The sequence below is a fragment of the Budorcas taxicolor genome, chromosome 23 (assembly GCF_023091745.1).
Source record: "Budorcas taxicolor isolate Tak-1 chromosome 23, Takin1.1, whole genome shotgun sequence".
In the NCBI taxonomy this organism is placed as follows: domain Eukaryota; kingdom Metazoa; phylum Chordata; class Mammalia; order Artiodactyla; family Bovidae; genus Budorcas; species Budorcas taxicolor.
In genome coordinates, this window is record NC_068932.1 from 41,621,810 (window position 1) to 41,647,102 (window position 25,293).

The 25,293-nt window shown below is 46.8% G+C and overlaps 1 protein-coding gene across 1 annotated transcript in view; it reads left to right on the top strand.

The window, feature by feature from the left end:
• The window catches only part of HTRA1 (HtrA serine peptidase 1), a 59,296-nt gene that overhangs the window by 15,473 nt on the left and 18,530 nt on the right, over positions 1 to 25,293 (top strand). The window contains exons 2-3 of the mRNA XM_052660809.1: positions 15,777 to 15,876; positions 16,309 to 16,513. Of these exons, the coding sequence (XP_052516769.1) occupies positions 15,777 to 15,876; positions 16,309 to 16,513 (305 nt within the window). The remainder of the gene's footprint in view (positions 1 to 15,776; positions 15,877 to 16,308; positions 16,514 to 25,293) is intronic.

The following is a 25,293-nucleotide window of genomic DNA, read 5'->3' on the forward strand; positions in this document are numbered from 1 at the left end:
TTCCTTTAGGATTGACTGGTTTGATTTCCTTGCAGTCCAAGGGACTCTCAAGAGTCTTCTCCTAGCACCACAATTTGAAAGCCTCATTTCTTCCTCACTTAGTCTTCTTTATGGTCCAACTCTCACATCTGTACATGACTACTAGAAAAACCATAGCTTTGACTATATGGACCTTTGTGGGCAAGGTGATCTCTCTGCTTTTTAATACGCTGCCTAGGTTTGTTGAAACTTTCCTTCCAAGGAGCAAGTGTCTTTTAATTTCATGGCTACAGTCACCATCTACAGTGATTTTGGAACCCAAGAAAATAAAATCTGTCACTGATTCCAGTTTTTCCCCTTCTGTTTGCCATGAAGTGATGGGACTGGATGCCATGATCTTAGTTTTCTGAATCTTGAGTTTTAAGCCAACGTTTTCACTCTCTCCTTTCACCCTCATCAAGAGGCTCTTTAGTTCCTCTTCACTTTCTCCCATTAGAGTGTTATCATCTACATATCCGAGGCTGTTGATGTTTCTGCTGGCAATCTTGATTCCAGCTTGCGATTAATCCAACCTGGCCTTTCACAAGATTTACCCTACATAGAAGTTAAATAAGCAAGGTGACAGTATTTAGCCTTGTCATACTCCTTTCCCAATTTTGAACCAGTCAGTTGTTCCATGTCCAATTGTAACTGTTGCTTCTTGACCTGCATACAGGTTTCTCAGAAGACATGTAAGGTGATCTGGTATTCCTTTCCCCTATATGCTGTCAGCTGTCAGAACTGGGCTGTGCTATGATTAGTAGTCTTTGAAGTATGACTGTCTTTGTGTGTGCTTGTGATCAGTCATGTCTGACTCTTTGTCATCCCATGGACTATAGCCCACCAGGCTCCTCTGTCCATTGCATTTTTCAGACAAGAACACTGGAGTAGGTTGCTATTTCTTCCTCGAGAGGATCTTCCCGACCCAGGAATTGAGCCCGTGTCTCCTGTATCTCCTAGCATTGTAGCCAGATTCTTTGCCCACTGAGCCATCAGGGAAGTCTGTGACTATGCAGGAGACACAGGAGACGTGTGTTCAGTCCCTGGGTCAGGAAGATCCCTTGGAAGAAGAAATGGCAATCTGTTCCAGTATTCTTGCCTGAAAAATCCCATGGACAGAGGAGCCTGGTGGGCTACGTCGATAGGGTCACAAAGAATCAGACACGACTGAGCACACACGAACCTTCATGACAAAATTTGGTGGCATTTAAAGTCGAAGAAATTAGGTGAAAAATCACAAATGAATTCTTCCCTTTCTCTGTGGAGCCAGGAGAGACCTTGGAAACCCCCCAGTTGAGCCTCCATATTTTACAGTGGAGGAATCTTCAGCTCAAGGGGCTTGCCTGAGGTTGTGCGGTTTGCCTTGTGGAGAGTGAACTGGGCCAGGCACCTTGGATCACGGGAGATAGACACCTGCCTTCCAGCACACGGGGTGCTTCCTCGGCTCCTAGGCAGGCTGAGTCTGCCTAGGCTCAGCCAGATGAAGGTGTCATCTCCAGCAGGTCCTGAGCAGTGGCATCATAGCAAAGCAGTGTTGTTGTAGTCTGTAATTCAAGTTTTGGTGGATTTCCCTAGTTGTCTGGAGCTTTCACAGGGTTGGGATGTCTTAGAGACCATCACTCCTGCTCGTCTTAATTTTCTATTGCCGGTGATAAAGGACCGCAAACGAAGCAGCTTTAAAACCACCCAAAGGCATTATCTCGAGTTACATGAAAACGTCCTCAGGCACAGTTCCCTCTGCTCATCGCTTCCCTGGGCTGAAACTGAGACACTGTCCAGGCTCAGGATTCTCTTCCAAGCCCACTGGTTGTGGACAGAGTTCACCTCTTAGTCTTCACAGTGAGATCCCCGTGTTGTCCCTGCCTCTAGATCAGGGAGCTACTGATGCTTCTCAGCTCTTCACAAGCACTTTGGATTTTAAATCAGATGAGGTTGGAATATAGGCAGGGTCTGCTTCATGGGTGTGTAATCTATTCAGAAGGACCCCCACTCCCGACTTAATGCTCTGCTCACCATCCTGGAGTTCTTGATAATTTTGAAAGAAGGGGTCCCTGCATTTTCCTTTTGCCCTGGGCTCTGCAAATTATCTAGCTGGTTCTCAGTGTGGGACAGGGCATTAAAATGCAAGTGATTTGACCAATCTGCTCCTGCAACTGATTTGAATTTTGAGAACATGCTGTTCCTGTTGAATAAAGGGGGATTTATTTCTTTTCCTTAGAATACACTGCGTTCTGTTTTCCAAATTAGCCCTACTTATCAACCCTGTGGAGAATTTGGAAAGCGCGATTGTTCTTGCTGGAAGTGAAGGTTGGCTTGTTAATCCTAAATCCTGGCTCTGAGTTCTTGGGCCTGGAAGTGAGAAGCTGGTTCCCACAACCGCAGGGGCCTCGGGGGGCTGGAGGCTGGGTGAAAGACCGCAGAGGCAGAGCAAAGAGCTCCAGCTAGGCAGCCAGACGGATGGGGTCGGCCTCCCGCCTCTGCTGCTCGCCAGCACTGAAACTTTGAGCATTGTGCTTGACTTCTGTGATCTTCCGCCTCCCCATCTCTGCAGATTGGGGGTAACAGCCTCCTGCAGGCTTGCAGGGATAATTAGAGAGAACGGGTATTCAGTGCCTAGCTTTGCGCTTGACGCATGCATAGTAGATGCTCCGTAAATATATAGCCGTATACTTGCTGCTGCTATTTATTGCCAAGATTGAGAGCTGGGTGGGATTTGACTTGCTGTTGGGGAGGAGAATCTGTATGCTGGTCAGGAAGGAAAATGTGTGTGTCAATGCAAGACGTGGGGTGGAGCGTGGTGTTTTTGGAGACCTGGTGAGAGGTTTGCACGCGTGGAGAGCGTGCATTAAGGAATCTTGGGAGATAGAGTTGGGGGCTCACAGCCACGTGACGGAGGGAGCTGTGGATGAGATGGGGATGGCCGTGGGAGCCCTGCAGTAACTTCATGCACCCCAAGTGGTAATTACTGACGGGAGACGTTGAAAACTGACCTGCCTGAATTAGAATGTGCAAGTGGGATTCTTAAAAGTTTCGCAAGTGCGGAGAAAACTCTGGGAGGTGTGGAGATGCACCTGGGAGGCTGAGTGTAGGGTGGAGAGCTGGGAAGTGATAACCCAGCCTGTGGGCCCGACACAGGGGTGGGTTTAGCGCTTTTTGTGTTTCTCATTCAGGAATGTTCTGGAGTTGGAGTCCAGCTTGATCTTCTTGTCTTTCCCAGGAAACCGTCTCTTTTTGAAATTTTTAAAAATTGTTATCTATTTTTAAAAAATTTTACTTATTTTTATTTTATTTTTTGGCCTCCTGGCATGTGGGATCCCTAGTTCCTTGACCAGGGATCAAACCCGAACCCCCTGCATTGGAAGCACAGAGTCTTAACCACTGGACCACTAGGGAAGTCCCCCTGCAAACCATTTCTGTCCTAGGGTAGATAACAGACATGGAAGTGACTTCAAAGCACCTAGCTGTATTTATTAATTAAACCCAAAGAAAAATGATCCTTCTAGATTTACTTTCCCTGTAGCCATATCCCTGAATGTCCAGCACTCTGACAGGATGGGAGATGACAGAGTGAAGGAGACAAGGTTTTAAGCAACTGCAGTTTAAATATTTCACTTCTGCAGATTTTCCAGAAGGTTTTGACAACTGAATGCTTTGGTAGGGCCCTCATGGGGCAAATGCAGGCTCTAGGCCAAAACCTTGTCTACCTTCCCTATAAATCTTCTTCTACTTTGATTATTGTAGCTGTGCTAGACTGCAGCATTATCCTCTGGAGATAGCCCAGGAGACCAGGCTGAGGTTCCCATAGTTTCATGGTTTGTGGACACTGGGTGTCTTAGTAATTGCTCCAAAATCACTGCAGATGGTGACTGCAGCCATGAAATTAAAGGATGCTTGCTCCTTGGAAGAAAAGCTATGACAGCATATTAAAAAGCAGAGACATTACTTTGCCAACAAAGGTCCACCTAGTCAAAGCTATGGTTTTTCCAGCAGTCATGTATGGATGTGAGAGTTGGACGGTAAAGAAGGCTGAATGCTGAAGAATTGATGCATTTGAACTGTGGTGTTGGAGAAGACTCTTGAGAGTCCCTGGGACAGCAAGGAGATCCAACCAGTCAATCCTAAAGGAAATCAACCCTGAATATTCGTTAGAAGGACTGATGCTGAAGCTGAAGCTCCAATACTTTGGCCACGTGATGCGAAGAACCAACTCATTAGAAAAGACCCTGATGCTGGGAAAGATTGAAAGCGGGAGGAGGAGGGGAGACAGAGAATGAGATGGTGGGATGGCATCACTGACTCAATGGACATGAGTTTGAGCAAGCTCCAGAAGATGGTGAAGGACAGGGAAGCTTGGCGTGCTGCAGTCCACCGGGTCACAAAGGGTCGGACAGGACAGAGCGACTGAACAACACTGGGCCAAAAGGAGCTGACAGTTCCATTTATCTGATAGTTAGGTCTCAACAACTTAGTAAGTTTTTGTGTCCTTGTAGCATAGTAGTCATTTGACAAAAAAAGGAAAAGAAAGAGGGACTTCCCTGGTGGTCCAGTGGCTAAGACTCTGCCCTCCCAGTGCAGAGAGCTTGGGTTTGATCCCTGCTCAGGGGAACTAGGTCCCACATGCCACAACTAAGAGTTTGCATGCTGCAACTAAAGATGCCGCAGGCTGCAACGAAGATCGCCAAGATCCCGAGTACCCCAACTAAGACCCGGCACAGCCAAATAAACAAGAAAGAAAAACGACATTTTAATTTTATTAGTCACTCTCCACAATTACTTACAAAATTAATACAAATGATCTATGCACACTCACTGGGAGCCACACAGCCTCTCAAATCTTAGATTCAGATTGGACAGGTCCACCCATTTCCAATTCAACATTGATTTTTGTATGGTACTTGCTTTTAATCACAGAGACCACCACCACCCGACATCCAGATTCACAAACGTACGGAATGGCTGAAAAAATGTAATGCAATCTGATTTTGAGATTGTGAACTGCCGAGAGCTTGTTCGCAAGGTGTCCAACAGTGTTTTCCCAGGAAACTTGAAATATCCTGGGAGTTTGCTATGACACTCTGGGGTGTCTCTGGGCTGAGTTGGAGAATGAATGCATTAGGATTGGAAAGATTGCTTCCTGCTTCACACCTTATCTTTACCTGACTGTTTTGCCTTAAAAATGAAAGAAGCACATATTTTAATGTATTTAAAGCACATGTGCGGTTGTGTGTCAAATCTTTGGAGAGAAACACGGATAAAAGTCTGTCCTTTGATTCACAGCCCCCTCACTGTGATTTTCATTTTCACTGCAGCCAGTGTGATAACTTCAATGTGATAACGTATGTCAAATACTTAACTTACTGCCTGGCCTTTTTTCAGTAAACACTTTATAATGGAAGTGTCTGCTATTCTAGTTGTTTTTTTTTTTTTTTTTTTTTTTTTTTGAACAAAAACATTTATTTGGCTGTGCCAGGTCTTAGTTGTGGCACAGGGGATCGTTACTCTTTGTTGAGCTTTGTGGGATCTAGTTCCCTGATCGGGGATCAAACCTGGGCCTCTAGCATTGAGATCATGCAGTCTTAGCCACTGGACCAGCAGGGAAGTCCCTGTTATTCTAATTTTGATAATAAACATTGGAACTTATCAATAGTATGTGTGCGTTTCCCTCTCCTCCTATTAGGAGGTTGTTGAAAATAGTTAAGAAGTATTACTTGTAAAACCCCAGAGATGAGGGTTCCAAGGAAGCAACATTTGCGGAGTTTGTGCATGACTAGTAGAAGGCAATGGCACCCACTCCAGTACTCTTGCCTGGAAAATCCTATGGACGCAGGAGCCTGGTAGGCTGCAGTCCATGGAGTCGCTAGGAGTCGCTAGGAGCGACTTCACTTTCACTCTTCACTTTCGTGCATTGGAGAAGGAAATGGCAACCCACTCCAGTGTTCTTGCCTTGAGAATCCCAGGGACGGAGGAGCCTGGTGGGCTGCTGTCTATGGAGTCGCACAGAGTCGGACACGACTGAAGCGACTTAGCAGCAGCAGCAGCAGTGGTTTATAAAGAAGAAAGATGAATCATTTATTATCTTTGGATGGGAATCTATTTTAAAACTCATAGAACTATAGGAAATGGCTACTCTTAACGGGTCATTGGTTGTGTTAAAATCAGTAATGATAAATATTTACTAGGTAAGTGGAAAGCTCCATCTTTGTAAAATGTCATGACATCATTCTGCTAATCTTAGTTATTGGAAATTTTTCTGTTTGAAATAAAATCACGTAGTGAACCTTTCAGTTCTCTCTTTTCGAGAGTCATTTTGATATCCTGCATTCTTTGCTTTGCACATAAATTTTAGAAATAACTTGTCAGTTTCTGCAAAATTTCCTGCTGGGGTTTTTCACTGGGACTATGTTGAGGTATGTGGGATCTAGTTCCCTGACCAGGGTTCAAACCTGGGCCATAGATCAATTTTAGGAAAATTGATAGCTTAATAAGAGGGAGTCCTCTGACACAATATGATGTCTCTGTCGATTTATTTACATTTTCTTTATTTCAGCAGTGCTTTGCAGCTTTTGGTGTACAGGTCTTGCACATATTTTATTAAACATTTTCCTAAGTATTTAATGGGCTTCCCAGGTGGTGCTAGTGGTAAAAAACCTGCCTGCCAATGCAGGAGATGCAAGAGACGTGAGTTCAATCCTGAGTCAGAGTCATCCCCCAGAGAAGGAAATGGCAACCTGCTCCAGTATTCTTGCCTGGAAAACTCCATGAATGGAGGAGCCTGGTGGGCTACAGTCCATGGGAGTCTCAAAGAGCTGGACATGACTGAGTGACGAAGCACAGCACCCAAGTATTTAATATTTTTGGTGGTGTTATAATTGATATTTAAAAAAATTTCAGTTTCCAGTTGTGTACTGGTAATGCATAAAGATACAATTAATTGTACGTATTGATGTGTTACCCTGTGATGTTGATAAACTCACTTATTCTAGGTAATATATTTATAGATTCTTTTTTCTGTAGACCCTTAATGTCATCTGCAAATAAAGACAGTCCTATGTTCTCCTTTCCAATCTCTATGCCTTTAAATTTATTTTTCTAATTAATTATTCTAAGACTTTAATAAAATATTGAATAGATGTCCTTGCCTTGTTCTCATCTTTAGCTGTGTGTGCTATGCTTAGTCACTCAGTCATGTCCCATTCTTTGAAACTCCATGGATGGTAACCTGCCAGGCTCCTTTGTCCACGGAATTTTCCAGGCAAGAACATTGGAGCAGGTTGCTGTTTCCTTCTCCAGGGGATCTTCTAGACCCAGAGACAGAACCTGTGTCTCTTGCATAGCATCTATTTTTTCACCATTAAGTATGATGTTAGTTTTAGGGGTTTTTGTTTTGATCCCTTTTGTCAAATTGAGGAAAGTCTCTTTTAGTTCTAGTTTGCTGAGGTTGGTTTTATTTTTTTAATCGTGAATGGATATTCAATTTTGTAGAGTCTTTTTTTTTTTGTATCTATTGAGATGATTGTTCAGGTTTTCTTTTTTAATATGTTAATATGTGCAGTTGCAAAAAGTCGGGCACGACTGAGCAACCGAACTGAACTGAATAGTGAATTACATTGCTTGATTTTCAGATGTTACACCAACTGTATTTATCCTTTCCTTGGATAAGCCTCATTTAATCATGACATGGTATCCTTTTTATTATATTGATAAATTCTATTTGTTAAAAAATTTAAGGACATTTAGTCTCTGTTCAGGCTTCCCTTGTGGCTCAGATGGTAAAGAATACTCATAATACAGGAGACCTGGGTTTGATCCCTATGTTGGGAAGATCCTCTGGAGAAGGGCATGGCAACCCACTCCAGTATCTTTGCTTGGAGAATCCCATGAACATAGGAACCTGGTGGGCTACAGTCCATGGGGTTGCAAAATTGGGACATGACTGAGCAACTAATACTAGTCTATGTTCATATTGGATATTAGCCTATAATTTTCTTCTGATATTGTTGGCTTTTATATTAGAGTAATGTTGAGTTCATAAAATAAGTTGGATAGTAGTTTCCTTCTTCTGTTTTTGGAGAAAGTTTGTGAAATGTTAGTATTGTTTTTTCCTTAAATGTTTGGTGGAATGTACCAGTGAAGTCCTATGGGCCTGACATTTTCTTTGTGGAAAGGTTTTTAACTACAGATATAATTTTTTCTTTTTTCTAGATATAGTGTTGTTTGGATTATCAGTATCTTCTTGAGTGAGTGTTGATAGATTATGGCTTAAAAAAAATCTGTCCATTCTATCTGAGCTGTAGAATTTATGTGCATGATTTTGTGCATGATATTTCCTTATCATACTTTTAATGTCTGTAGGATCTGTAGTGATGCTCCCTTTTGGACTCTGTATGTTGGCCATTTTTTGTCTTTTATCTTTTTTACATTAATCAGGAATGTAGATAATACCTTACTTTCATGCTTCTGAGTTGCCAGCTTTCTATAAATGGCTGGCCATTACTGAATGCCAGCCAATTCTAGCTTTCTGTGATAAGGGAGCAGCTAGAAGTTCCAGGTCTTGACTCTGCTTGAGATTTCCCAACCTCATTACCTTCTGCCTTGTCAGTTCTGGCCTAATTAAACAAGGCCCTCACTTTGCAGAGGGAGTTATATTTGTCTTCTGGGGCAGCTTGGTTGCTCCATGGGAATCTGAGAGTGCAACTGGGCTTCGGTTCAGGTGAGGCTGTTCTGCTGACCCAGCTCTCATCTAGCTTTGCAGTGGCTATGGGGTGCTCTTACAAGCTGGGGAATGGAGGTACACATCAAAGCCAGAAAAACTGGCTTACCACACCGTTTCCCTCTGATCTCTGCCTCTGCGCTGGTGGCCGTAATGGCCCTGTTAGGAGGAGTCTCCTAAGACATGCACAGATTTGCCGAGGTTGGGAGAGGGGTTCTCTGGACATATTCACCTCTCTCTTTACTTTTCTGCTGTGTTGCAGAGGTAATTGGGACTCAACCCTATCTGGAGCTGCCTACTGAGCACCTCTGCCAGTTCTTTAAAAAAATTTTTTTTATTTTTAAGCTGTGCTGTAACTTGGCCAAGCACTTTATCATACACAGTAGCTCATAAAGTCAGTGACAAAAACACGTGGAAGTAGGAGACTTCCTTGGCGGTCAAGTGGTTAAGACTTTACTTCCCAATGCATGGGGTGCCAGTCAGTCCCTCATCGGGGAGCTAAGATCTCACATGCCTTGGGGCCAAAAAAAAAAACCCAAAAACATAAAACAGAAGCAATATTATAACAAATTCAATAGAGACTTTTGAAAAATGGTCTACATCAAAAAAAATCTTTGAAATAAAAAATCACACACACACGGAAGTAGATGGGCTTTGCTGGTAGCTTAGTTGGTGAAGAATCCTCCTGCAGTGCAGGAGACCGGGGTGCAGGTCAGAAAGATCCCCTGGCGAAGGAAATGGCACCCCACTCTAGTATTCTTGCCTGAAAAATCCCATGGACAGAGGTCTCTGGAGGGCTATACAGTCCATGAGGTCACAAGAATCAGAGTGAAGACACAACTTAGCAACTAGACCACCAGATAAGACTTGGAGGAGCCTTCCGCCTAAGGTCACACAGCCAGGAAGTCCTGGACCAGGTGTCTCACTCTGATCCTTCTGAGACCAGAGCTGGTGCTGTGACCCATCCTCCCCATGCTGACTGGTTTGGATGCCCCAGGTCTCTGTCTGTCTCCATCACTCAGAGAGTGGGTCATGGCAGAGACAGGTCCATCTCTGGAATTCTCCACCCAAGCTGACCCCTCTGGGAGGAAGGTGGTTGACTCACAGTTGAAATCACAGCAGATGGGGCCAACCAGGGTTTCTAAAGACCATGAGGCAGCAGCAGCAGCTTCCTCTAGTTTGATGGACAACTTTTAAATGGAAACAGACTCTAACACCGAGTCAAGCTGCTCTTCAGTTCAGTTCAGTTGCTCAGTCGTGTCCAGCTCTTTGCGACCCCATGAATCCCAGCATGCCAGGGCTCCCTGTCCATCATCAAATCCCGGAGTTCAGTCAGACTCACGTCCATCGAGTCAGTGATGCCATCCAGCCATCTCATCCTCTGTTGTGCCCTTCTCCTCCTGCCCCCAATCCCTCCCAGCATCAGAGTCTTTTCCAATAAGTCAACTGTTCGCATGAGGTGGCCAAAGTACTGGAGTTTCAGCTTCAGCATCATTCCCTCCAAAGAAATCCCAGGGCTGATCTCCTTGAAAATGGACTGGTTGGATCTCCCTGCAGTCCAAGGGACCCTCAAGAATCTTTTCCAACACCACAGTTCAAAAGCATCAATTCTTCGGTGCTCAGCTTTCTTCACAGTCCAACTCTCACATCCATACATGACTACTGGAAAAACCATAGCCTTGACTAGACTGATCTTTGTTGGCAAAGTAATGTCTCTGCTTTTCAGTATGCTATCTAGGTTGGTCATAACTTTTCTTCCAAGGAGTAAACGTCTTTTAATTTCATGGCTGCAGTCACCATCTGCAGTGATTTTGGAACCCCCCCAAAAATAAAGTCTGACACTTTTTCCACTGTTTCCCCATCTATTTCCCATTAAGTGATGGGACCAGATGCCATGATCTTCGTTTTCTGAATGTTGAGCTTTAGGCCAACTTTTTTACTCTCTTCTTTCACTTTTATCAAGAGGCTTTTTAGTTCCTCTTCACTTTCTGCCATAAGGGTGGTGTCATCTGCATATCTGAGGTTATTGATATTTCTCCCAGCAATCTTGATTCCAGCTTGTGTTTCTTCCAGCCCAGTGTTTCTAATGATGTACTCTGCATAGAAGTTAAATAAGCAGAGTAACAATATACAGCCTTGATGTATTCCTTTTCCTATTTGGGGCCAGTCTGTTGTTCCATGTCTAGTTCTAACTGTTGCTTCCTGACCTGCATAAAGGTTTCTCAAGAGGCAGGTCAGGTGGCCTGGTATTCCCATCTCTTTCAGAATTTTCCACAGTTTATTGTGATCCACACAGTCAAAGGCTTTGGCATAGTCAATAAAGCAGAATAGATGTTTTTCTGGAACTCTCTTGCTTTTTTGATGATCCAGCGGATGTTGGCAATTTGATCTCTGGTTCCTCTGCCTTTTCTAAAAACAGCTTGAACATCTCAAAGTTCACAGTTCATGTATTGCTGAAGCCTGGCTTGGAGAATTTTGAGCATTACTTTACTAGCGTGTGAGATGAGTGCAATTGTGTGGTGGTTTGAGCATTCTTTGGCATTGCCTTTCTTTGGGATTGAAATGAAAACTGACCTTTTCCAGTCCTGTGGCCACTGCTGAGTTTTCCAAATGTGCTGGCATATTGAATGCAGCGACCCTTTTATTCCTCATTTGAAAATTGTGTTTGGAGAAGGCAAACACTTCTTTGGCGTGACGTTTTGCCCATCTTTGGACTACTGGTTGATTCTGCTTTGGTTCAGTTGTTTCTGCTCTGTTTATTTCTCCCTTGACACGGATCCACCAATGATAATAGAGGTAACTCGTTGCATTTTCATCTAAGCTGCACAATTAAGACTTGTCCCTTGGGCTTCTCAGTGTGGTCTGTGTTCCCACTGCCCCTGTGTTCTGTTTACTCATCTGCAGAATTAGGCGAGTCCTCTGATGCTGAAGTTGAAACTCCAGTACTTTGTCCAGCTTATGCGAAGAGTTGACTCATTGGAAAAAACCCTGATGCTGGGAGGGATTGGGGCAGGAGGAGAAGGGGATGACAGAGGATGAGATGGCTGAATGGCATCACTGACTTGATGGACATGAGTCTGGGTAAACTCCAGGAGTTGGTGATGGACAGGGAGGCCTGGCGTGCTGGGATTCATGGGGTTGCAAAGAGTCAGACACGACTGAGTGACTGAACTGAATTGAACTGTGCCCAATCTCAGATTCCACTATCTCTTTCTCTTGCTGTAGCATGTTGGAATGAGAGGGAGAGACAGGGATTAGATCATAGAATGTTGGAGTGGGAATAGACTTCACAGCTCATTCTAGAGGTAATTGGCCCCATTTTACAGACGGGGAAATGGAGACCACCCAGTAGGCTGTGGCTGGAACCCGGGCCTTCTGGTGTCCAAGCTAGCTCTGGACACTGCTCTCCCACGTTGCTGTCCCAGGTGGATAGACCCTGGAGCCCCTTTCTCTAGTGGGTGTGAGAAAGCAACTGCTTCTCACTTTAGCTGGAAAAACCCATGCTCATTTTCATCCCTGATGTGGGCAGATTCTCCCAGGCCTTTGTGGGAAGTAGAAAGAGGAAGCGAGGGGATGATTTTTAGTGGCAGGGCTTTAGTAACTGTCCTTCTTGCGAGGTTCTCAGAATCTCCACACTTCCCTGGGGCTGCAGGTCTTGTTGGAGTTAAGCCTTCTCTTGGCCTTTCCCAGGGAGCAGGTCCAAGGAAGCCCAGAGGTACTTGTTTACAGCTGTCTCTGGGTGATGTTTGCCAGGTTCTGAGTCGGGGAGGAATGTTTCTATGCCCTTATTTATTTCTCCCATTGGAGAACTTGGGGAGACACACCAGTTAAATCACCACAACTACCTGGAATCCTGGGAGGACCGCAGATATGTTTGGGGCTGGAAATGTATTTTTGCTCGGGTTTTTTTGTGATTCATACACTCTGTGAAGGAAATTTAGTGTCTATGTAGAAGTCATTTATTGTCTGTGAGCCTCAGTTTCTCTAAAGGTTGTTGTTATTGTTCAGCTGCTCAGGAGTGTCTGACTCTTTGTGACCCCATGGACTGCAGCTCGCCAGGCTTCCCTGTCCTTCACCATCTCCTGGAGCTTGCTCAAACTCATGTCCATTGAGTCGGTGATGCCATCCAACCATCTCATCCTCTGTCAACCCCTTCTCCTCCTGCCTGCTATCTTTCCCAGCATCCAGATCTTTTCCAACAAGTCAGCTTTTCACATCAGGTGGCCAAAGTATTGGAGCTTCAGTGTCAGCCCTTCCAGTGTATATTCAGGGTTGATTTCCTTTAGGATGGACTGGTTTGATCTCCTTGTAGTCCAAGGGACTGTCAAGAGTCTTCTCTAGCACCACAGTTCTAAAGCACCTGGGAACAATACCCAATTTTCCTCTTCCACAGAAAGGGGATCATGCTGCTGCTGCTGCTAAGTCGCTTCAGTCGTGTCCGACTCTGTGCATCCCCATAGATGGCAGCCCACCAGGCTCCCCTGTCCCTGGGATTCTCCAGGCAAGAACACTGGAATGGGTTGCCATTTCCTTCTCCAATGCATGGAAGTGAAAAGTGAAAGTGAAGTCGCTCAGTCGTGTCTGACTCTTTGCGACCCCATAGACTGCGGCCCACCAGGCTGCTGTGTCCATGGGATTTTCCAGGCAAGAGTACTAGAGTGGGGTGCCATTGCCTTCTCCGAGGGGATCACGAGGGAAGGTTTTCTGATGGTATAATATGAAAGGGCCCTGAAAACCAAAATAACAAAAATGATGCTACTGTAAATATGCTGAGTTAGTTAATCTTGCCTAGTAGTTGCAGACCTTTTCCTGTACCTTAGAAAAATTAAGCTGTGCAGAAGGGGAGTGGATTCCAGCCTTGAAATAAAGCAGTGCAGAGTCCAGGAGCTGGGACAGAGAGGGGCCCTTTGGTTTTTGATGGTCTCTCACTTCCAGGAAGGAAAGTTGGGAGAGGCAGGCTGGTCCCCAAGATGTCCCTGTGCCCAGGAGTATAGAGCTGAGAACTGAGGTCCCTGGTGGGGTCACACAGCCACTGGGGATGCCTGTGGATATACAGTTCTGAGAGCCATAGAGGACTTGAGAATGTCACAGGTTTCACAGCCTGGAGCCATGGCTGTGCCCTAGGCGTGGAGGCATTCTGTGTGTATGTAGTGTAGGAGTGCATGTATGTGGGTATATGTGAATGTAACTGGGTCTATGTGAGAATGTAAGAGTGTGTGTGTATATGAAGCTGTGTTTCTGTAAGAGTCAGATGGAGTTTGTATATATGTGTGTGCATGAGGGTGTGTGGATGTCTTTATATGTGTGTGTATGTGTGTACATGTGAGTGTGTGTATGTGTGCTCATGAGTATGAGAGTGAGTGTGTGTATATGTGTGTGTGAGCATGTATTCATGAATGTGTAAGTGTAGGTGTGGGCCTTAGTGTGTGTGTGCGTGTGTGTGCATTGGGGGTGGGCTGCACAGACCCTTTGTTCGTGAGTGGCAGTTTTGCAGGCCAGTGGTTTCCTTTGAAACTTCAGGCTTCTTGTGAACCCCACTGTGTGAATGGGCAGAGAGGCAGACCAGGGCCTCTCAGACCATCTGTGGTGAAGGATCAGGGTTTCTTTCCTTGTTATTTCCTACCCATCATGGATCAATATGTTCATAGCATACGCTAAAAATGAATTACTACCATGATGTAATAAGAAAAGACACAACCAGCCCCATTTAAAAATTTTTAGATTTCTCTGTCAAATTTCTTTGTAGGTTTCTGGAATCTCCCTGTGAGTCCCCTCCCCCCGGGCTGGGTGGCAATGTGGCTGGCAGAGCGCTGGGTGCAGCCCTGAGCTAGACTCACGGCTGAGGCAGAGAGGAGGGGACGGCAGGGTGTGGGATTCTTGGCTGCAGACGGACCTGGACCCCCTCTGCTGTCCAAGCAGAGAGACTAGGGGTATGACCAGGTGGCGCAGGTTTGGGGTCAAAGTAAGAGGCTCAGACTGCTTCTGCCACTCAGGTACCCGCAGAATGGGGACTCGGTACCCTGAGTCTCCAGTAGCTCATTTCTGAGTCAGGTGCTATGGGAGCGTGCATCGGGTTGGTGGCAACTAACTTCTTGCATTCCTCGAAACCCTATGTGGGATCTGTGATAGCTTTGTCTGAAAGTGGCTTTGTAAATGCCCACGGTATGGGGATTCCCTAATTATAGTGCATATGTTTACATAGAGAATTTTGGTCATTGGATTTTTCCCTTTTTTTCCCCCCAATAGAATCAAGGCATCTTTTGGCCTGGGATGTCCTGGGGTGGGAGGAGTGGAGTGAATGATTAAGATGGAAAACTGCTGCGGGGACAGACAGAGGGGAAGACACTATCTGTGCCTTTGCCTTAGTGCTTTTTCATAGTAGCCTCTTAAATCTCTAACATCTGAAGGGCATCTCATCAGAAACAGCTTCAACCCTCCCCTCGATGGCAGTGGTATGCTGAGAAGGGCTGCTGTGTGATTCTGGGGGAGTTGGGGAAGGGACACTGGTGGATGGTATGTCAAGGTGACCCTTGGGCCACCCGCTGTTGGAGGTGGCCCAGGTATCTGCTGATGCCTCTGGGTCAACGTTTTTTGTGATGAAACAGTTGAGACCAGGGAAGCCAAGCAAGCAGGTCATCTTTGGTGGGTGTTGCTGCCTCATCTGGGGCTTCCCTGGTGGCTCAGTGGTAATGAATCCACCTGCAATGCAGGAGCCGTAGGAGATACGGGTTCAGTCCCTGGGTTGGCAAGATCCCCTGAAGAAGGGCATGGCAACCCACTCCAGTATTCTTGCCTGGAGAATCCCATGGACAGAGGAGACTGGTGGGGTACAGTTCATAGGATGATCAAGAGCCAAGAGTCAGACACAACTCAAGTGACTCAGCACAGATGCACATGCATGTGAGTGGGAATTTCCTCAAGTGCTGGAAAGATCTTTGTCTGTGAGCCCAGGTCTGGGATCTTGTCTTCACCCTCTTTTTTTAGTTCTTCTGACCCACAACACAGAGCACAGGATCTTTAAGTGTCTTGCCTTTGTTTCTGTTCTTAGGTCAGGAAGATCCCAACAGTCTGCGCCATAAATACAACTTTATTGCCGATGTCGTGGAGAAGATAGCTCCTGCCGTGGTTCACATCGAACTGTTTCGCAAGTAAAGAGCGCCTTCCGTTTTTTCCCCCAGTCTCTGAAGCTCCCACCAAAACTGCTGCCATAAGCAAAACATCAGAGCTATTTCTGAGACACTTTAGAGTGTCACTGAATACAGTCCTACAAGAACATAAGCTCTTCTCCCTTGGGATGTTTTCCTGTTTGCCTATTGAAATCTACATTCTTGACCCTTCTAAGATGTTTTAAGAGCCTCCGGTTCTGAAGAGATTCCCTAAGAATATTTTCTAAGTGGAAGTTTGGGATGTGAATAAAAGTCAGTCTAACATACTATCTTTTAAAGTTTAATAAAGCCATTGTGCAGAGTAACAATTGCTAGTGATAAGTGTCTGTTGCTGTTATAGAACTGACGCATCAGTGTGTCAGAGGGTTGACTTTAAATGTTTCAGCTTTAACCAGGTACTCTTTTTGGTTCTAGGCTTCCTTTTTCTAAGAGGGAAGTGCCGGTGGCCAGTGGGTCTGGATTCATCGTGTCCGAAGATGGACTGATTGTGACAAACGCCCACGTGGTAACCAACAAGCATCGGGTCAAAGTCGAGCTGAAGAATGGCGCCACCTATGAGGCCAAGATCAAAGACGTGGACGAGAAGGCGGACATTGCCCTTATCAAAATTGACCACCAGGTAGGTGTGCTCCCCACCTGCAGGACCAAGTTCTCAGGTGCCTTGGCTGACGCTTGGCTAAGTCCGGAGAGTTCAAAAGACACACCAGAACTCCCTGATTTTGTGAGTTTCTCAAGTGGGACGGAGCCAGTTAGGTCTGGATCAAAGGAGAGCATTTGGGAGATGCTGAGTGTGGCCTGGGGTCGGGAAAGGGTGGGATCGCGCGGAAGCTTCTTGAATAAGCAGGCTATAAGGTCAGAGTTTTAATAATAGTGTTCTAAATTTTTATCAAAGCAGTAGGCTTATGAAGAAATGGGGAGGTAAGCAGTGAAAACTGAGTTTCCATTCCAGTCCTACCCCTCAGGCAACTGTTGCTACAGATTTGTGTTCTTCCGTGCACTCACCATGTATAAAGAATTTACTGGGTTTTGAAGTTAACCATCATTAGCATGGAAACAGCTACTCTGAAAACAAACCAGGTCTCCCACAATGGGCTTTTGCAAAGTTACTAGATGTGTTTTAAAACAGTATTTCACACTCAAAAAAGTTTTGGAAACCTTGAATTAAAGCTAATAGATTTTGTCCTCATAGCATTTCTCAAAGCTTTTCATATGCTGATGTGCATAGGACCCTTCTGCAAGAGTGTGACTCTGAACTACAACTATCTGAGCATAGAATTTTTTTTTTAAATTGAGATGTAAAGAGCTCAGTTTGGGAAATGGCTTGCTTTCTGTTGAAATATTCTCCTTGTAGTCATTTTTGTTCTGTTGATTTGCTTAGCAAAATCTTCATGTGTGCATGCTAAGTTGCTTCAGTTTTGTCCAACTTTATGCGACCCTATGGACTGCAGCCCGCCAGGCTCCTCTGTCCATGGGATTTTCCAGGCAAGAATACTGGAGTGGGTTGCCATGCCCTCCTCCGGGGGATCTTCCTGACCCAGGGATTGAACCCGTGTCTCTTATAGCTCCTACATTTGACAGGCGGGTTCTTTGCTGTTAGTGCCACCTGGGAAGCCCAAAATCTTGGCTGAAATCAAGTCCAGTTTTTATCAGACCATCAACAGTTCCCACTTGGTGGTATGTTGATAACAGAGGTTTGGTTTGCTAAGCGGCAAGTACCTAGTGAGATTGAATTTTCTGTTTTTTCCACACTTTGTCATTTTTCAGACTTCATCTGGAAGGAGGAATAGGGATAGATTGGAATCTTGTTTCTGGACCAGGAGAAGGTCATAAACTGAGAGGCAGAGAGTGGTCTTCTTTTCCGGCTCTCTGTGTCTTTTACCTGATCTGAGCTGTGAAGTCAGACCACGGTGAAATAGCACAGGCTGTTTTCGTTTGTGCTGTTGATCAGAGCAGAAACAGGCCCTGTGCCCAGCGTAGGTAACTGACCTCTAGAGAGGTCTCGATTGCATACTATTTCTGTTAGGTTACCATGGGATTTCTGTAACAATTCATCTTTCAAAATGTGTTTATGGGTCATAGTATAGGCATACTAACTTCTGTTTGATAAGCTCCAAAACTGGACCAGGCTCTGCCTTCATTTATAACTTTCACCTGTTCTGTCAATGGCTTTTATCATTCCCATTTTACATAGGAAGGAATAGGGATTCAGAGAGCTTAAGTCACCCGCCTGAGACCACATAGCTAATACTGTGGTGAAATTATAGCCTCCTAAGCTGGACAGAGGGCTTCCCACAGGAGACGCAGTTCGGATCCTTGGGTCGGGAAGATCACCTTAGAGGAGGGCATGGCAACCCACTCCGGTATTCATGTCTGGAGAGTCCCATGAACCAAGGAGCCTGGCCAGCTGTGGTCCATAGGGTCGCAAAGAGTCGACCATGGCTGAAGCGACTGGGCACACACAGGCAAGCCTGCCAGGCTCCCCAAGTGCCACGGAGGGATGAAGCCTGACCTTTTGGTGTGATGAGATGGCTCAGCTTTAAATAACCCATGGGGAGGCTGGCACACCCCGGTGTAGGATCATACAGCTCGCAAGGTGTCCAGGATGTGGTAGTCTCACCGGAAGGAGGCTGGCCAGAATAGCACATCCTGTGGCCACACGCAGGACTCAGCTCCCCCAGCCCTGGGGAGGCAGCCAGCCATGCAGGCTCTCTCTGCAGGCAGGGCGCTGGTCTGGACCCTGCGTGAGCTGCTCCCGCTGAGTAATTTCATGTTTGGCACTCGTGGGCGCATCCCATGCAGCTGCTGTGGCCGGGGGATATTCTTTTCAGCTTCTGAGCCGAGGTGGAGAGCGGGTTCTCCTGTCATCCCTGGCAGGTCCCGGCAGGATGTGGATTATCTCGATGGACCAGCTTTGCAGGGTGTTTCTGACCTGGCTCTTACTGTTCCCGGGAGGCTAGCCTTCCTGCCAGCAGCAGGCTATTTGAGATGAGTTTCTAGCCCCAGAAAAAGGAGCTTGAAAATTTAAAGTCGAACTAATGTGGCTTTGCAAAATGGAATCGGAAATGAAAGGATATTAAATTGCAGACACCCACACAAGAGACTGGTTTCCAATGACTAAACTGTTTTTTGTTTTTTTTTTTTTTGCTGATAGTAGTTGGAAGTGGGGAAAGTGAAAACATCTCTTCCAGCTCTTTCCATTTTGTTCCCTTAGTCGGAGGATTGATTATTTAGGAGAGGGGGGCAGGGACTGGTTTGTAATGAGGCTCAGTTTGGGAGGAGCCCCTTGATTCAGTGACGACTATGGTGCCCCAGTGCAGGATTTTATAAATGTGTCTGCAGTGCTGGGGATGGGGGTTGGGGGGGGGCAGTGAGCTTACCTTGCACTGTGTCACCTCGGGAGCAAGAAACAGAGCAGGGAATCTCAGAGGAGGCAGAACAGACCCAGCAAAACTTGAACTTGAGGATCGAACTCATTCCGAATGGCGCTTGCCATCTGAGGTCGTGGCTCACTCTCCCCAGGGCTATTTGCTCATAACCCAGTGAAACTGGGGCGACTGCCCCCCACATACGCCGGCCCAGTGGCTAACTTGGTGTCTTATAATGTGGGCCCATTTCCTCCTCCAGTGCCAGGATTTCACGTGAAAGGCTCTCCATCAATAACACTGAGACCCTCCTTCCTGAGTGTGCTATTCCTGCCACTTTTAATGAATGGAAATTACTATGGACACCTGTGGTCACTGCCCACGTCTTCTGGGCGCAGAGGCCAGCATCTCCTTCTGGATCTATTTCTGCCCCCCACCAGACAGTCTTGTGGGGGCACCAGTCATGGCACACCCCCCGCAACCCCCCTGGGGGCAAGGGACACAAGATCCATCAGACCAAGCAGATCCTTCACTTGGAACAGGAACTGGATGCCAACCACAGGAAAATGACGGGGAAGCCGGTATGGCCCCTGCCGCCGGGGACCCCAGGGCTGTCTGAGCTCCTGCCTTTTCAGAGCCTGATCAGCCAGCCTACTTTCCCTTTCATTCTTCAAGGCCCCCTCACATCTTCTGTAAACCCGCCTTGGCTTGAGCTTGCCAGAGACATTTCTGGGCTTGTGACCAAAGAGCGTTTTTGCTCCTCACTGCTGAGCGGGCTCGTGTGCACTCACTTCCCCTGCTGAGTCTGAGCAGGGGAGAACCTTTGGGGGGAACCTCCCTGAACAGGGCGGCTGCCCCCGCCAAGCCGGAGGAGGGTGTCCCCTCCAAAGGCAGCCTGCCTGCCCAGACATGTCTTTCCACTGCCCTTTCCTCGGGGCCACGGACGGGGGCCAGCATTCGCCCGGGGCTGGGGAGGTGGTGCCAGCTGCAGGAAGGAAGGACAGTGTGCCTGCAAACAGTTTAATAGAAAGCAGCTTTGAGGGCAAACTAGTTCAGCCTCAGATAAAAACGGATTCCAAAATGTGTCGAACATGACGCTGGCTGTGTGTGCAGAACACTTAAAAATGTTTTTCTCCAGAGGCCGTGTTTTGTCCATGCAGCGTTTTTTTGCTGAGTAGTTCAGGAAAAGAGAAAGAGAAAAAAAAATATATTTGGTTTCTTTAGGTCAGAGTGAAGGACAGAAATAAGTACTGGGGATATACTGAAGAAGGTAAGAAAGTAACTTCTGTTGCAGCTGTTTTTCCAGCTGTGTTGATTAGGAAACAGGAAGCGGAAAAGCATCTGTGCCCCCCCAAACCTTCCCCACCCCCGCCACCCTGTCCCAGGACTGCAACTTTCAGATCAGGTCCTGTCTGCCTGTACAAAGCCCTTCACACTCTCTCTGTGCTTATGGAGAAATCTTAAAGAGTTAACCAGAGATTTAAAGGTGTACCCAGTTGGGGGTCCCATTTTCCCCTCTGTACTCTTCTCTCTACACATCCCCCATTCTGCTAACCCCCCACTGCTCCACACCCCCACCGCCTCCCACAAAGCAGGGCTGTTCTCTAGGGGCCCTGGTCTTGCCTTCCCCGGGGTGTAGCCCCTTCCAGCTCCTCCATAGGTGGCCTTCCGGTCCTTCAGCTTGTGTGCGTGCTAAGTCACTACAGTCACGTACAACTCTTCGCGACCCCACAGACTGTAGCCCGCCAGGCTCCATGGGGATTCTCTAGGCAAGAATACTGGAGTGGGTTGCCATGCCCTCCTCCAGGGATCTTCCAGACCCAGGGATTGAACCTGTGGCTCCTGCATTGCAGGCCGATTCTTTACTGCTGAGCCACTGGGAAGCCCCCAGTCCTTCAGGCCTCAGGTTAAATTCTGCCCCCGACAGTCCTTCCCTGACACCCACCCCAGGAGGGTCCATGTCGCTGTCTCCCCTCCTCACTCTGGGGATGCATAACCCCAGAGGGGATCTCACGTCACTGTTCTTATTTCCCTCCCAGGTGTCGTGTTTACTTGTGGATTCCAGTTTCTCTCTGATGCTTGGGTGTGAGGGCCACAGCTGTCTTAGTCACTTGTCTTCTTGTAGGGGCTCAACAGCCGTGTGCAGAGGATGAATTCAGAGTCCTCTGCTCAGAGGAGGCAAGGCTGGCTGCTTGTGGGCTTGGGGGGTGGGGTGGGGGGCTGGAAGGTGCTGGGGCTCCCGCAGTGGCTGCTCCCCACTTTCAGAGGTGGAGGTGACCACGCAGCAGGCAGGCTGCAGAGCAGCACCTCCGACTCCAACCCAGACTCCACGAGGCCAGTGTTCGTCGGATTCCTGGTGCTGGGACAACGTGTGGCCTTGCCGGGCCCTGGGGGCTCTGTGGTCCTTGGTCATTCAGAGCCCTGGGAGCAGTGAGGTTTTCTGTGGGCACTTCTCCCTGACACCAGCACCCCCAGGGGATATTTGGAAGTGGGCTTGTCCTGTCTTGTGAAATGGTTTTCTCCCTGCACCTCCAGGCCAGGCCTCCAACTGTCTGCCACCATCTTTGGGCCAGATGCCACCTACTGCTGTTTGAAGTGGCTGAAGGTGACACCTCTGGGCTTGGGGGGCTGCTCTGTGGGCAGAGGGTCCTTTTCCTGCTGAGCTGGCTGCTGGGGCCAGAAGAGCTGACCGCCCCCGCCCCCCGACTGTGAAATGTAGAACCCGGATGGCTCTGGGAGAGTGAGGGTCCCAGATCTTTCATCCCCGAGTCTCAGGAGCTGCTGAGCAGCTCTGGTCTCTCTCCAGGCGTGTCTCTCAGAGCCTGGCCCGCTGGTGGCGACCTGCCCCAACTTCTCGGAGCGAGGAGGGTCCAGGTGACCTGGGAACGGTGGCAAGAGAGGGGAGCGGCGGGTGCAGGCGTGACTCATGCCCCTTCCCGCCCCCGCCCCCGCCTCCAGCCAGTCCTCAGACAACCTGATTGTCAGAGGGCGCTGACTCAGCCGCCCGAGCTTGTCCAAAAGTGAATCAGATAACACAGGGCGCGGGCTGGACCGGCTCCCCGTCATCTGGAGTCTGTCACTCACCCTCGTAAAGTAACCAGGGGCTGGAATGCGGCTCCCAGTACCATAGCTACCCTGGTATTTTGCTTCTGTGTTTTTCCATTTTGAATTCTTTTCTCCACTCCCTCTGTCCTGGGCGTCCTGTGGTCTCTCTTTTTTTCTCCCTGAACTGTGAGGCTGGCATTGCATTGGCTAAAGAGGCTGCAGACTCTTCTCGATGTTAAGAGGCTCCTGTTACCGTATTGATTTTTTTTTACCATCTTTAGGGGGATGCAGATCAATATTTCATTAGATGATGTCCATCCAGACGCTGGATTGGAAGCCGGCATTTTTACTCTGGGTCGGCCTTCCCCCAGGGGCTCATGGGGACGAGGCTCCTCGTTGTTCTGATTGCAGCTTCTCGTGGAATGTGAAAATATTTCAGTTCCCCAAACCATCAAAAACCAGAGCCCTAGTGTGTTTTCTGGCCCCATTTCAAGAACTTAGTTGATTGTTGAGGAAATTCTTTGGCTATGTTTTTCTCTTAATATGGTAATGCTTTTTTTTTTTTTTCACTTTGGTGATTTCTCTTCAGGGAATTCAACCAAGACTATTATTTATGGTTCTGGCAAAGCAGTTCCCAGGTTGTTGGGACTGAATTTGTAGGTGTCCCATTGGGGACGTCCCCTTCACCGAGGGGGAGGGCATGCACTGGTTCCATTCGCTAGTTTTGTTAGTGTGTAGCAGTGTGTTGGGACCCAGGGTTGGCCAGCTGTGGCCTGCAGTCCAAATCCGGCCCTCCATTTGCTTTTGTAAATAAAGTTTTATTGAGACACAGCCATACCCGTTTGCTTTGGTAGAGTCTACAGCTGCTCTTACTGGTCAGCGGCAGAGTTGAGTACTTGGAATGGAAGCCACCTGGTCCATGAAGCCAACAGTTATTACTTTTTGACCTTTCACAGATAAAAATTGCCAACTCCAATGTGAGATGATTAACACCTTGCTCTAGAGGAGCCAACTGTGCTTGGACTGAAATATACTCTTTAGATCCAAGTGAGGTGAAGCCTGATGTAACACAGGGGAAAGGGCAGAGAAGCTGATCTCATTTGCTCTTGTGGGGACTGTGCTTCTTTGCTGAAGAAGATGCTTTGGTCTTGCTGTATTAAGCACAGAGGCTTTAGTTTTAACCTCTTTCTCTGTAACATTGATAGAGAGGAATTTTGTGAATTCTGAATTATTATCTAGTTTTAAATCCTAATGATCTTTGAAGGTCTGGTTTATTCATTGTTTCTCTTATTCTTTATTCATACATGGTGTTTATAAATATTTGTTAAGCATCTATTTTGGGGACTTCCCTGGGGACTCAGACAGTAAAGAATCTGCCTACAATGCAGGAGACCTGGGTTCGATTCCTGGGTTGGGAAGATACCCTGGAGAATGGAATGGCAACCTGCTTCAGTATTCTTGTCTGGAGAATCCTATGGACAGAGGAGCCTGGCGGGTTATCATCCATGGAGTCACAAAGAATCAGCCAGGACTGAGCCTCTAACATAAGCATGTATTTGACCAAATACTGTGTTGAAGATGTAAAAGCAATGGGCAGAAGCCATGGAGCTTACTGTTTGGTGTAGAAACAGGCAGATTGGATAAATATGGCGATTGGTTCAATGAAGGAACAGAGAAAGCAGTAGGAGGCATGGAGGCTGGGGTGCCCTCTGAAGGTATTGTCGGCTTATCTGAGCAGATAACATCCACACTGAGATGTGAAGAACAGACAGGCCAGCCAAGGCAAAGAGTGAGAGGCCTAGAGTTGATTAGTTTTCCTTTTCTGCCCAGCCTGAGGATGTGGACCTTGGACAAAGTGCAACCTTATTTCCCAGTGAGTTTACTAGAGGCTTCCGGAACACAAGTTAACTGGTTCCTCTGCATATTGTCTGTGTCTCTTGTTGGCCTTGGGGCTCCTGGTCTCACTCTGGAAAGCTCCACTTTCTTATGCAGTCAGTTTCTGAGAGTCTAGAAGTGCAGAGGGTTCATAATGAGCTGGTTGCCTCTCATTCATGGCAGGATGGAAGTAGTTTCCCAAAAGTGCTTTCCTAAAACCAACCATTTTCCATGGCAAGGCATAAATAAGACATTCTGGTGAGTTGAGGACTGGCTATTATAATAATTGTGCTAATTAATGAGTCACTTTTATTAAATAAGACACCACAATCTGATAATGAGAAGCTGTGACTCATGGTATTTCCCTCTTTGCTTTGGCTGCCAGGAGACTCATAGAAACTGTTGGCCCTGTGGCTAGAATATTTTTTATGCTGCCATTTTATATCATGGATATGTAAGGATTAATTTATTGTAATAAGCCCTGTGTCATTGACCAACCCAAATTATTATTATATAGAGAAAGTTATACATCTTTGGGCTTCCCAGGTAGCGCTAGAGGTAAAGAACCCACCTGCCAATGCAGGACAACACGCTCCAGTAATCTTGCCTGGAGAAGCCCATGGACAGAGAAGCCTGGCGGGCTATAGTCCCTAGAATCGCTGAAATGACTTAGCATGCATACGTCTCTAAGATTTTTTTAGAATAAATAATATGAAAATGATATATCCTGGGCAACTTCCTTGCTTCTGGAGCCACACACACTCTAAGTGGTCCTGGGTAGGAGGGATCCACTCTGCCTTCAATTCAGCTCAGCAGATACCAAGAAGCTGAGCACTGAAGCTACCAAACAGAGTGAGGCCACACCCTTCCCTTTGTGGAACTGGTGGGTATAAGTTGTCTCCTATCACCTGAGCCCCAAGCCTGCAGCCTCATAGATGACTGAAAACCAGGCTGCATCCAGAGTCAGTTACCCAAACTGAAATGCCAGGCCTTGGCTAACCCCCGGTATTGGCCTAATCCCAATTGTAGAATCCTGGTGGATCTTTTAAGATCTGATTTGTTTATTCATTCATATATTCACTTTCATATCCCTTGATTTTCATAAATATTTATTGGT